Raw genomic sequence first — 11182 nt, 5'->3', positions numbered from 1 at the left:
TTCTTGGAAGTTTTAAATACTTTTGTCACAATTTCATTTTATCGTTTTAAGAACATAGCTGTAGAATTGAAATTGCATCATTGAAATGAAAATAAAAGGTTATGATGAAATCCTGAGTTTGTTATATGGTCTATACTTTCATTTCGGTTTGGAATGCGACGGCGTAAGAAGTTCTCTGTGGCTGATAGGAGCAAGTGCTAAGAAGTCGACCAACATTCAAAAATACATAGAAATTTAGATTTTATTCGTGGTTCATTTCATTTCAATGATCATGATCTTTACATCATAAAAACCATGGTAGCTTGGTCACGCGATAAAAAGTGCCCCTAGAAGCCTATCTACCACTGACCACTATCAAGAAATACTTTGCTTTCTTTTTCAATCGATGGGACAAGTTGGGTCAGGTCCGTGTGAGAAAAAACTACAGTGTTCATCGAATTATTTACTTTCGTCGTGGCTGTCACGAGTTTGGTTTTTTAGTTCGACGTGGCTGCGTCGAATTTTCATCGTAGATAACTCCCCATTCCTCACACTTCCTCTTCCGGTAAATTAGCTTACGTGCTTTACGGTGCAACTTTTTTGGTAGTGTGCTATCTGCGCTCATCCAACACCTAAAGCTTTTTTTACTAAAGACAACAGTTTCAACGAAACAACAAAAATGGCCCCGAAGTTTGATCCGAATGAAGTTAAAATCGGTAGGGCAATTTATTATTTTAGAAGCCTTTTCGCTGGCTTTAAACAACCAATGCACGTCACGTTTCACCTGTCACTGCTGTTAAACGAATTTCTCTTTATTTGTTATAGTTTATTTGCGAGCGACTGGTGGTGAGGTCGGTGCTACGTCTACTCTTGCGCCCAAGATTGGTCCCCTCGGTTTGGTGAGTTTTTGGCAGTTAAATTTCTGCACACGGCTTCACTTTCAGCAACTTTTTTCGTCAGCGTCGTAGAGCGGAAACATGATATTTTAGGTCAGCTGCCAATGCATTCTGGTCCCAATAAGACTTCTATCAGGTAGTACTACCAAAACTGACTGAGCTAGGCCAACCGGAATGTTCTCAAGTCAGGTTGAAATAGAAATTAGTAGCTTTTCTGATTGGATGATTTACAGCGTCGATGTCTGGAGAACAAATTTAGGCCTATGGAATAAAGGTATCAGTTTACATAGTCACATCAAATATCAAGAATTGATGAGGGATTTTTTTCATTATTCCTTATTTTGGGTCACAAAATTAGCGAAGCCGAAAAGCCTATATTCCAATGATATTTGCCTCTATAAGCTGGCTAAAGCTTCAATTTATGTTTGATAGATGGCGCTAGTGGTAGCTCAGCTGTCAAAATAACTACTGAGAAGACAGTTACATTCCGATAATGATCCCTAAATATCAAGACTTCAACATTGCCATCTAAACTTCTAACTTATAAATCTTAGATATCGATTTGAAAAACATCTTGTCAATGACTTATATATGTTTTTAGCATTATGTTCATTTTCTGGATTGTAACACAAATTAGAACATAAAAATGAGAAATAATGAAAATTTTCAAGCCAGACGGGCGGCTACCGATACCTCAATTCCATAGGCCTCGGCTGATAGAACAGTCTTCGAACCACTGGCTGAGGTTCGCTGAATGTTTTAACTACATATAGCACTCTACCTAATCCTGACCATAACTCTGTTTTAGATATGAAATGTGGTTAAAATAACTAAAGTTGGGGGTCACTCAATGGAATTAGCTGTGATGAGAACATGTCTCGTTCGTATGAGATCGCTATTTAGTGATTTTCTGATTTTAGCTTTTATCTCTGAGCTAATTACAATATGAACACTTACTTACTTCATCTTTACGAATATAACATCTCATGATACTGTATTATAACAGATACTTGAATGGATACTTGAATCATCGCAATATCCGCGATAAAACGATAAGTGTTATATCCCGCAATAAATAAATTGATAGCTAAAATGTAAAAAATAAGGTATTAGAAATATTTTCGGCGGTTGCTAATTGCTTCCACCCTTAAGTCTAAAATAAAAATGACTTGACAACGTAGTGTATGTTTCGGGTCTCCTCGAATAAGCTGAATTTTGGCAAGGATATTCAATTGTTAATATTATGAATGTGCAACATAGACAGACGGGTATGGAGGAAACCAGTCTAGTACCTAGTCGTCGTTCAACCTGTAACGACGACTGGTATTCAGACTAGGAGTAAACAAGTGAATGGAAAATGTTAAAATTAGCCGTGATGAGAACATGTCTCGTTCGTATGAAGTCGCTGTTATTTATAACTGTGATTTTCTGATTTCAGCTTTTATCTCTGAGCTAATAAGCTTATAATCGTCAGTCTTCCGACATGTCAAGCAAACTGTTGGTGGCTCCTGGTGCGCTTGTTTCACTGCTAGTCCTTACTAAAATTTTCTTTTCAATCTTTCTACTGCAATCGACCATCCCCAGTGAAGCTTTCTCAGCCAACACATGCTTCGTGTTAATTAATGTTCATCGAATGCGGTTTTAAGATGTTTTATTATAATGACACCACTATTTGCTTGTTTTCAGTCACCGAAAAAAGTTGGTGATGATATCGCTAAGGCAACGGGTGACTGGAAAGGTTTGAGAATCACCATCAAACTGACGATTCAGAACCGACAAGCTACGGTATCAGTCGTTCCGAGTGCTTCATCTCTGATCATTAAAGCCTTGAAGGAACCTCCACGTGACCGAAAGAAGGTCAAGAACAGTGAGTATTCGATTAATGGGCAAAACTGGGTCCTGGTCCACTTCTGAAAGAAATTTGAACATGCACTAGGGGCAGATTGAGAGGAGATCCCGACCCTACCGCAGGGTTTACAGCGGTCCTTCCAAGTCCTTCTTTGTCCTTCTTATGGAAAAAGTATGGACAAACATCTTTGTCCTTTTGACTGTTAAGTCCTTCCTTTTGATAAGAAAGTCCTTCCAAATTTGATTCTTGTGTATTTTCGTGCACAATTTTGTCGCGAAATCGACTGTTGGGGTATTTTATTACTTAGGCCTGGTAATTCAATTGTCAGTAAGATTGAATACAATTTGTTCAATGGAATTACCCTGAAATGTATGATTGGTCTACACGACTAGTATTCCGGCAAAGGCATTACGAAAATGCTCCCTTATGGAGACCCATTTTACTGGAAAGTACCGCTTTCCGAGTAAAAAAATCCCTCTTTTTGGGTCGAAAATGTCCTCCTTAGTACTTCTGGCCTTACCACTGGAAACCCTGCTACCTTCCCGTAGGGGTCCTATTCATCAAGACAGAGATCATTAATACCTGGAAATTTAACTTTCGAAATTTAACTTTCGGAATTTGAGATGAAAGTAGAAGGTTACCCGGCATGATGAAATCCTCAGTAAGCTGGCTGTGGTCCAAGAATCGTCTTCGTGAGTCACACGCACAAATTAATTGGTCGTGACATGAATTGTTTATTTCTTCAGTTAAACACGCTGGTGATGTTGCGTTCTCGGAGATTGTCGCTATCGCGCGTCAGATGAGAGAGAGGAGTATGGCCGTCAAACTCGCCGGAACTGTCAAGGAAATCTTGGGTAAGCTTTCACACATTGATATGAACGTGCTGCAGTATATAGTAAACCCCCAATATACCACCCATATCGGTGCAGGGCGATATTGGCGGTATAGAGAGAAAGGCAGTATATCGGGGGTGTTTTACTACGTATTTGTATTGAGATGTACAATGAGAAAACCTGGCAGTAAGCGGGGATGACGGTATAGAGAGTAAGGCGGTATATCTGGGGTGTTATATTATGAATTTGTATAGTGATGTACAATGAGAAAACCTGGCGGTATAGAGGGTAAGGCAGTATATCGGGGGTGTTTTATTATGAATTTGTATAGTGATGTACAATGAGAAAACCTGGCGGTAGGCGGGGTGGAGGTATAGAGAGTAAGGCAGTATATCGGTGGTGTGTTATTATGAATTTATATAGTGATGTACATTGAGAAAACCTGGCAGTATATGGGAGGGTGGTGTATCGGGTGTACTGTACAGTCAACCTCGGGTAATCCGGTTAACCCGTATAAGTGCCTATTACGTATGAATAAAATGGTCTCATTTTTCAGTAACCTTATTCCCTTTAAAATTCTGTGTCTAATTCGTACTCCATAATCCGTATTTTCACTTAGACACATGAATGGTCCCGTTGCCCAATTCCTGTATCAGCTGTCGGGAACATGCACTTGAAGTGAAAAAGTATAAACATCTGTAATCTAATGAGTGTAGTAGTTTGTGGTCAGTAGGAAATATTAAAAACTCCAGAAAACACTGAAGTTTATCCATCATTGTCACACCAGGGGGGTGTTTTCTTTTTATGTATAAATTATATGAAATGGATCTAAGTAATGAACCATCGGATACAATGAACTTTTTATCCCCCCAACGGATCGTTAGAATGTGGTTCCACTGTAGTAATCGTCCAATGTTTGAGAGATAGCTCAACCAGCTATTATACGGATTGTGCACTTAAATTCATAGTTTATACGGGTAATAATTAATTCGTATCAATTACGGATTATCTGTTATCCGTATATCACTTAATCTGTACTTAAAAAGCTCAGTCCCTAGTGACACGGATTAACTGAGTTTGACTGTATTTTTAATTGATGATAGTTTTAGTCGAGTAAGTGCATCATACGTTAAAGTGGAAAAAGTATAAACATCTGTAATCTAATGAGTGTAGTAGTTTGTGGTCAAAAGGAAATATGAAAAACTCCAGAGAACACTGAAGTTTATCCATCATTGTCACACCAGGGGGTGCTTTCCTTCATGTATAAATGATATCAAATAGTTTTAGTAGAGTATGTGCATCATACGTTAAAGTATGTTGTTGTATATGTTGCAGGAACAGCTCAATCAGTCGGTTGCACGGTTGATGGACATCATCCTCACGACGTCATCGATATGGTGAACAGCGGTGATTACGAAGTCGCAGACGTAAGAATGACGTTTTTATCAATCGATTAATATTGTACGAGGTTTCCAGCGATCCTTCCGAGTCCTTTTTTTTTGGAAAAAGGTTGGAATTTTAGTTGGAACCAGGGGGCTAGAATTTTAGTGCGAAATGAGTCAAAATTGGAAAAAACCCGATCCGATGGGACAGTACAAAAAATGAAACTTAAGTTGACTCATTGGCGACTAGGATTTCGCTATAAAAAGCATAATTTTTTGTATCTTTTCAGGAATAACCCCAAACGTTGTAACTAGTGGAATGTCACTGCTTTCATGAGAAAAAAATTGTGAAAAAAATCTTCAATAAAAAATTGAAAAATCATTAAGCGAACTATCTTGTTTTATGTTGACTTTTTGTCAAAATCATGAGCAGCCTCAGGAATATGTTTTGACTACCTGTCATACACACTATCCTCCAACTGGCTGCATGGACTCGATGATTTGATAAAGATTTTGAAGGCTGCAATGATATTTTCAATCCTCCTTAGACTTCTTTTAGTTAAATATCGGAAGCAACAACCCCTTTATAACGAACTTTCCGTTAACGACCACGTCATAAAAAGTGTCAGTAATACGAATCAAGAAGCCGTATGCACCCGCCCGCCCGCGTCAGAAAAGAATCAATCGTTTTTCAGCCCACTTAGGGCTTAAGTCCCAGCGGGCTAATGTTTTCACTTTATGTCCATCGTCGATGGAGCGAAAAAATAATCGTACCTGGTCTTATGCGTTTGAGTGGCCGACCGACGGTAAATATAACCGTGTTTATTCATCGACGGAGCTCAGCAGGAAACTGAGATATGAAATTAAAGTGGATGCCTCGCTGAGGTGGCGATCCTATCGAGAAGGTATGTTTTCTGGTAATGTGACGTCACAGATTGTGTTGCTAAGTAGCTGTTCTCATAGTTTCCTCCGCCTTATTCAACGCCGATCCTTGAGCGAAGGGAAAGGCGTTTGTTTCTACATCTTTCGATGGAGCGAATGGATAATTGTACCTGGTTTTATCAGTTGAGCAATTGAAACTGTGTTAAAAGAGACATAAAAAGTGGATGCCTCGCTGAGGTGGCGATCCTATCGAGAAGGTAATATCAAAACGGTTAGATTGATACGTTTTGTTGTCTACGGCCATACCACGTTGAAAGCACCGGTTCTCGTCCGATCACCGAAGTTAAGCAACGTCGGGCCCGGTTAGTACTTGGATGGGTGACCGCCTGGGAATACCGGGTGCTGTAGACTTTTTTCAAATTTTGCTCGATTTATTTCAAAAATTAAAAGCACTCGTAAACAGCCGTTTATTTGTTTGTTTATTTGCTTGTTCGTTTTCGCCATTAGTTGAACGAAGCCGTCAAAATTTTGTTGTCGCAGATATATTCCCAAATCGATACTTTGTTAGAGATAGAAGATTGGATGTTTTCTGGTAATGTGACGTCACAGATTGTGTTGCTAAGTAGCTGTTCTCATAGTTTCCTCCGCCTTATTCAACGCCGATCCTTGAGCGAAGGGAAAGGCGTTTGTTTCTACATCTTTCGATGGAGCGAATGGATAATTGTACCTGGTTTTATCAGTTGAGCAATTGAAACTGTGTTAAAAGAGACATAAAAAGTGGATGCCTCGCTGAGGTGGCGATCCTATCGAGAAGGTAATATCAAAACGGTTAGATTGATACGTTTTGTTGTCTACGGCCATACCACGTTGAAAGCACCGGTTCTCGTCCGATCACCGAAGTTAAGCAACGTCGGGCCCGGTTAGTACTTGGATGGGTGACCGCCTGGGAATACCGGGTGCTGTAGACTTTTTTCAAATTTTGCTCGATTTATTTCAAAAATTAAAAGCACTCGCAAACAGCCGTTTATTTGTTTGTTTATTTGCTTGTTTGTTTTCGCCATTAGTTGAACGAAGCTGTCAAAATTTTGTTGTCGCAGATATATTCCCAAATCGATACTTTGTTAGATAGAAGATTGGATGTTTTCTGGTAATGTGACGTCACAGATTGTGTTGCTAAGTAGCTGTTCTCATAGTTTCCTCCGCCTTATTCAACGCCGATCCTTGAGCGACGGGAAAGGCGTTTGTTTCTACATCTTTCGATGGAGCGAATGGATAATTGTACCTGGTTTTATCAGTTGAGCAATTGAAACTCTGTTAAAAGAGACATAAAAAGTGGACGCCTCGCTGAGGTGGCGATCCTATCGAGAAGGTAATATCAAAACGGTTAGATTGATACGTTTTGTTGTCTACGGCCATACCACGTTGAAAGCACCGGTTCTCGTCCGATCACCGAAGTTAAGCAACGTCGGGCCCGGTTAGTACTTGGATGGGTGACCGCCTGGGAATACCGGGTGCTGTAGACTTTTTTCAAATTTTGCTCGATTTATTTCAAAAATTAAAAGCACTCGTAAACAGCCGTTTATTTGTTTGTTTATTTGCTTGTTCGTTTTCGCCATTAGTTGAACGAAGCCGTCAAAATTTTGTTGTCGCAGATATATTCCCAAATCGATACTTTGTTAGAGATAGAAGATTGGATGTTTTCTGGTAATGTGACGTCACAGATTGTGTTGCTAAGTAGCTGTTCTCATAGTTTCCTCCGCCTTATTCAACGCCGATCCTTGAGCGAAGGGAAAGGCGTTTGTTTCTACATCTTTCGATGGAGCGAATGGATAATTGTACCTGGTTTTATCAGTTGAGCAATTGAAACTGTGTTAAAAGAGACATAAAAAGTGGATGCCTCGCTGAGGTGGCGATCCTATCGAGAAGGTAATATCAAAACGGTTAGATTGATACGTTTTGTTGTCTACGGCCATACCACGTTGAAAGCACCGGTTCTCGTCCGATCACCGAAGTTAAGCAACGTCGGGCCCGGTTAGTACTTGGATGGGTGACCGCCTGGGAATACCGGGTGCTGTAGACTTTTTTCAAATTTTGCTCGATTTATTTCAAAAATTAAAAGCACTCGTAAACAGCCGTTTATTTGTTTGTTTATTTGCTTGTTCGTTTTCGCCATTAGTTGAACGAAGCCGTCAAAATTTTGTTGTCGCAGATATATTCCCAAATCGATACTTTGTTAGAGATAGAAGATTGGATGTTTTCTGGTAATGTGACGTCACAGATTGTGTTGCTAAGTAGCTGTTCTCATAGTTTCCTCCGCCTTATTCAACGCCGATCCTTGAGCGAAGGGAAAGGCGTTTGTTTCTACATCTTTCGATGGAGCGAATGGATAATTGTACCTGGTTTTATCAGTTGAGCAATTGAAACTGTGTTAAAAGAGACATAAAAAGTGAAGGTAATATCAAAACGGTTAGATTGATACGTTTTGTTGTCTACGGCCATACCACGTTGAAAGCACCGGTTCTCGTCCGATCACCGAAGTTAAGCAACGTCGGGCCCGGTTAGTACTTGGATGGGTGACCGCCTGGGAATACCGGGTGCTGTAGACTTTTTTCAAATTTTGCTCGATTTATTTCAAAAATTAAAAGCACTCGTAAACAGCCGTTTATTTGTTTGTTTATTTGCTTGTTCGTTTTCGCCATTAGTTGAACGAAGCCGTCAAAATTTTGTTGTCGCAGATATATTCCCAAATCGATACTTTGTTAGAGATAGAAGATTGGATGTTTTCTGGTAATGTGACGTCACAGATTGTGTTGCTAAGTAGCTGTTCTCATAGTTTCCTCCGCCTTATTCAACGCCGATCCTTGAGCGAAGGGAAAGGCGTTTGTTTCTACATCTTTCGATGGAGCGAATGGATAATTGTACCTGGTTTTATCAGTTGAGCAATTGAAACTGTGTTAAAAGAGACATAAAAAGTGGATGCCTCGCTGAGGTGGCGATCCTATCGAGAAGGTAATATCAAAACGGTTAGATTGATACGTTTTGTTGTCTACGGCCATACCACGTTGAAAGCACCGGTTCTCGTCCGATCACCGAAGTTAAGCAACGTCGGGCCCGGTTAGTACTTGGATGGGTGACCGCCTGGGAATACCGGGTGCTGTAGACTTTTTTCAAATTTTGCTCGATTTATTTCAAAAATTAAAAGCACTCGCAAACAGCCGTTTATTTGTTTGTTTATTTGCTTGTTTGTTTTCGCCATTAGTTGAACGAAGCTGTCAAAATTTTGTTGTCGCAGATATATTCCCAAATCGATACTTTGTTAGATAGAAGATTGGATGTTTTCTGGTAATGTGACGTCACAGATTGTGTTGCTAAGTAGCTGTTCTCATAGTTTCCTCCGCCTTATTCAACGCCGATCCTTGAGCGAAGGGAAAGGCGTTTGTTTCTACATCTTTCGATGGAGCGAATGGATAATTGTACCTGGTTTTATCAGTTGAGCAATTGAAACTCTGTTAAAAGAGACATAAAAAGTGGACGCCTCGCTGAGGTGGCGATCCTATCGAGAAGGTAATATCAAAACGGTTAGATTGATACGTTTTGTTGTCTACGGCCATACCACGTTGAAAGCACCGGTTCTCGTCCGATCACCGAAGTTAAGCAACGTCGGGCCCGGTTAGTACTTGGATGGGTGACCGCCTGGGAATACCGGGTGCTGTAGACTTTTTTCAAATTTTGCTCGATTTATTTCAAAAATTAAAAGCACTCGTAAACAGCCGTTTATTTGTTTGTTTATTTGCTTGTTCGTTTTCGCCATTAGTTGAACGAAGCCGTCAAAATTTTGTTGTCGCAGATATATTCCCAAATCGATACTTTGTTAGAGATAGAAGATTGGATGTTTTCTGGTAATGTGACGTCACAGATTGTGTTGCTAAGTAGCTGTTCTCATAGTTTCCTCCGCCTTATTCAACGCCGATCCTTGAGCGAAGGGAAAGGCGTTTGTTTCTACATCTTTCGATGGAGCGAATGGATAATTGTACCTGGTTTTATCAGTTGAGCAATTGAAACTGTGTTAAAAGAGACATAAAAAGTGGATGCCTCGCTGAGGTGGCGATCCTATCGAGAAGGTAATATCAAAACGGTTAGATTGATACGTTTTGTTGTCTACGGCCATACCACGTTGAAAGCACCGGTTCTCGTCCGATCACCGAAGTTAAGCAACGTCGGGCCCGGTTAGTACTTGGATGGGTGACCGCCTGGGAATACCGGGTGCTGTAGACTTTTTTCAAATTTTGCTCGATTTATTTCAAAAATTAAAAGCACTCGTAAACAGCCGTTTATTTGTTTGTTTATTTGCTTGTTCGTTTTCGCCATTAGTTGAACGAAGCCGTCAAAATTTTGTTGTCGCAGATATATTCCCAAATCGATACTTTGTTAGAGATAGAAGATTGGATGTTTTCTGGTAATGTGACGTCACAGATTGTGTTGCTAAGTAGCTGTTCTCATAGTTTCCTCCGCCTTATTCAACGCCGATCCTTGAGCGAAGGGAAAGGCGTTTGTTTCTACATCTTTCGATGGAGCGAATGGATAATTGTACCTGGTTTTATCAGTTGAGCAATTGAAACTGTGTTAAAAGAGACATAAAAAGTGAAGGTAATATCAAAACGGTTAGATTGATACGTTTTGTTGTCTACGGCCATACCACGTTGAAAGCACCGGTTCTCGTCCGATCACCGAAGTTAAGCAACGTCGGGCCCGGTTAGTACTTGGATGGGTGACCGCCTGGGAATACCGGGTGCTGTAGACTTTTTTCAAATTTTGCTCGATTTATTTCAAAAATTAAAAGCACTCGTAAACAGCCGTTTATTTGTTTGTTTATTTGCTTGTTCGTTTTCGCCATTAGTTGAACGAAGCCGTCAAAATTTTGTTGTCGCAGATATATTCCCAAATCGATACTTTGTTAGAGATAGAAGATTGGATGTTTTCTGGTAATGTGACGTCACAGATTGTGTTGCTAAGTAGCTGTTCTCATAGTTTCCTCCGCCTTATTCAACGCCGATCCTTGAGCGAAGGGAAAGGCGTTTGTTTCTACATCTTTCGATGGAGCGAATGGATAATTGTACCTGGTTTTATCAGTTGAGCAATTGAAACTGTGTTAAAAGAGACATAAAAAGTGAAGGTAATATCAAAACGGTTAGATTGATACGTTTTGTTGTCTACGGCCATACCACGTTGAAAGCACCGGTTCTCGTCCGATCACCGAAGTTAAGCAACGTCGGGCCCGGTTAGTACTTGGATGGGTGACCGCCTGGGAATACCGGGTGCTGTAGACTTTTTTCAAATTTTGCTCGATTTATTTCAAAAATT

The 11182-nt window shown here is 40.2% G+C and overlaps 1 protein-coding gene and 10 non-coding genes across 11 annotated transcripts; all 11 read left to right on the top strand.

The window, feature by feature from the left end:
- The first annotated feature begins 526 nt into the window (after positions 1-526).
- Positions 527-5330, top strand: LOC141912514 (large ribosomal subunit protein uL11-like). Its single transcript, XM_074803762.1, has 6 exons — positions 527-695; positions 805-878; positions 2562-2742; positions 3471-3578; positions 4893-4984; positions 5230-5330. Exons 1-6 carry the CDS (start codon positions 659-661, stop codon positions 5233-5235), a joined length of 498 nt encoding a protein of 165 aa, XP_074659863.1. The 5' UTR covers positions 527-658; the 3' UTR covers positions 5236-5330.
- A 783-nt stretch (positions 5331-6113) lies between these two features.
- LOC141913705 (5S ribosomal RNA) lies at positions 6114-6232 on the top strand. The gene has a single exon (XR_012620555.1). It is a non-coding gene; the product is annotated as a 5S ribosomal RNA (ribosomal RNA).
- A 438-nt stretch (positions 6233-6670) lies between these two features.
- LOC141913704 (5S ribosomal RNA) lies at positions 6671-6789 on the top strand. The gene has a single exon (XR_012620554.1). It is a non-coding gene; the product is annotated as a 5S ribosomal RNA (ribosomal RNA).
- Positions 6790-7225: 436 nt separating this feature from the next.
- Positions 7226-7344, top strand: LOC141913701 (5S ribosomal RNA). Its single transcript, XR_012620552.1, has one exon. It is a non-coding gene; the product is annotated as a 5S ribosomal RNA (ribosomal RNA).
- Positions 7345-7782: 438 nt separating this feature from the next.
- On the top strand, positions 7783-7901 carry LOC141913700 (5S ribosomal RNA). The gene has a single exon (XR_012620551.1). It is a non-coding gene; the product is annotated as a 5S ribosomal RNA (ribosomal RNA).
- Positions 7902-8308: 407 nt separating this feature from the next.
- LOC141913699 (5S ribosomal RNA) lies at positions 8309-8427 on the top strand. Its single transcript, XR_012620550.1, has one exon. It is a non-coding gene; the product is annotated as a 5S ribosomal RNA (ribosomal RNA).
- A 438-nt stretch (positions 8428-8865) lies between these two features.
- Positions 8866-8984, top strand: LOC141913698 (5S ribosomal RNA). The gene has a single exon (XR_012620549.1). It is a non-coding gene; the product is annotated as a 5S ribosomal RNA (ribosomal RNA).
- Positions 8985-9420: 436 nt separating this feature from the next.
- On the top strand, positions 9421-9539 carry LOC141913697 (5S ribosomal RNA). Its single transcript, XR_012620548.1, has one exon. It is a non-coding gene; the product is annotated as a 5S ribosomal RNA (ribosomal RNA).
- Positions 9540-9977: 438 nt separating this feature from the next.
- On the top strand, positions 9978-10096 carry LOC141913696 (5S ribosomal RNA). Its single transcript, XR_012620547.1, has one exon. It is a non-coding gene; the product is annotated as a 5S ribosomal RNA (ribosomal RNA).
- A 407-nt stretch (positions 10097-10503) lies between these two features.
- Positions 10504-10622, top strand: LOC141913695 (5S ribosomal RNA). The gene has a single exon (XR_012620546.1). It is a non-coding gene; the product is annotated as a 5S ribosomal RNA (ribosomal RNA).
- A 407-nt stretch (positions 10623-11029) lies between these two features.
- LOC141913694 (5S ribosomal RNA) lies at positions 11030-11148 on the top strand. The gene has a single exon (XR_012620545.1). It is a non-coding gene; the product is annotated as a 5S ribosomal RNA (ribosomal RNA).
- The last annotated feature ends 34 nt before the right edge of the window (positions 11149-11182 follow it).

Source organism: Tubulanus polymorphus, chromosome 11 (genome assembly GCF_964204645.1).
Source record: "Tubulanus polymorphus chromosome 11, tnTubPoly1.2, whole genome shotgun sequence".
NCBI lineage: Eukaryota > Metazoa > Nemertea > Palaeonemertea > Tubulaniformes > Tubulanidae > Tubulanus > Tubulanus polymorphus.
Note: the sequence above shows the minus strand (reverse complement) of the source record. Positions and strands in the feature narration are given on the sequence as shown.

Coding starts and splice junctions, on each gene's coding strand:
- LOC141912514 (XM_074803762.1), top strand. CDS start 659: ATGGCCCCGAAGTTTGATCCGAATGAAGTTAAAATCG. Junction 696..804: donor TCCGAATGAAGTTAAAATCG/GTAGGGCAATTT, acceptor TATTTGTTATAG/TTTATTTGCGAGCGACTGGT. Junction 2,743..3,470: donor CCGAAAGAAGGTCAAGAACA/GTGAGTATTCGA, acceptor TTATTTCTTCAG/TTAAACACGCTGGTGATGTT.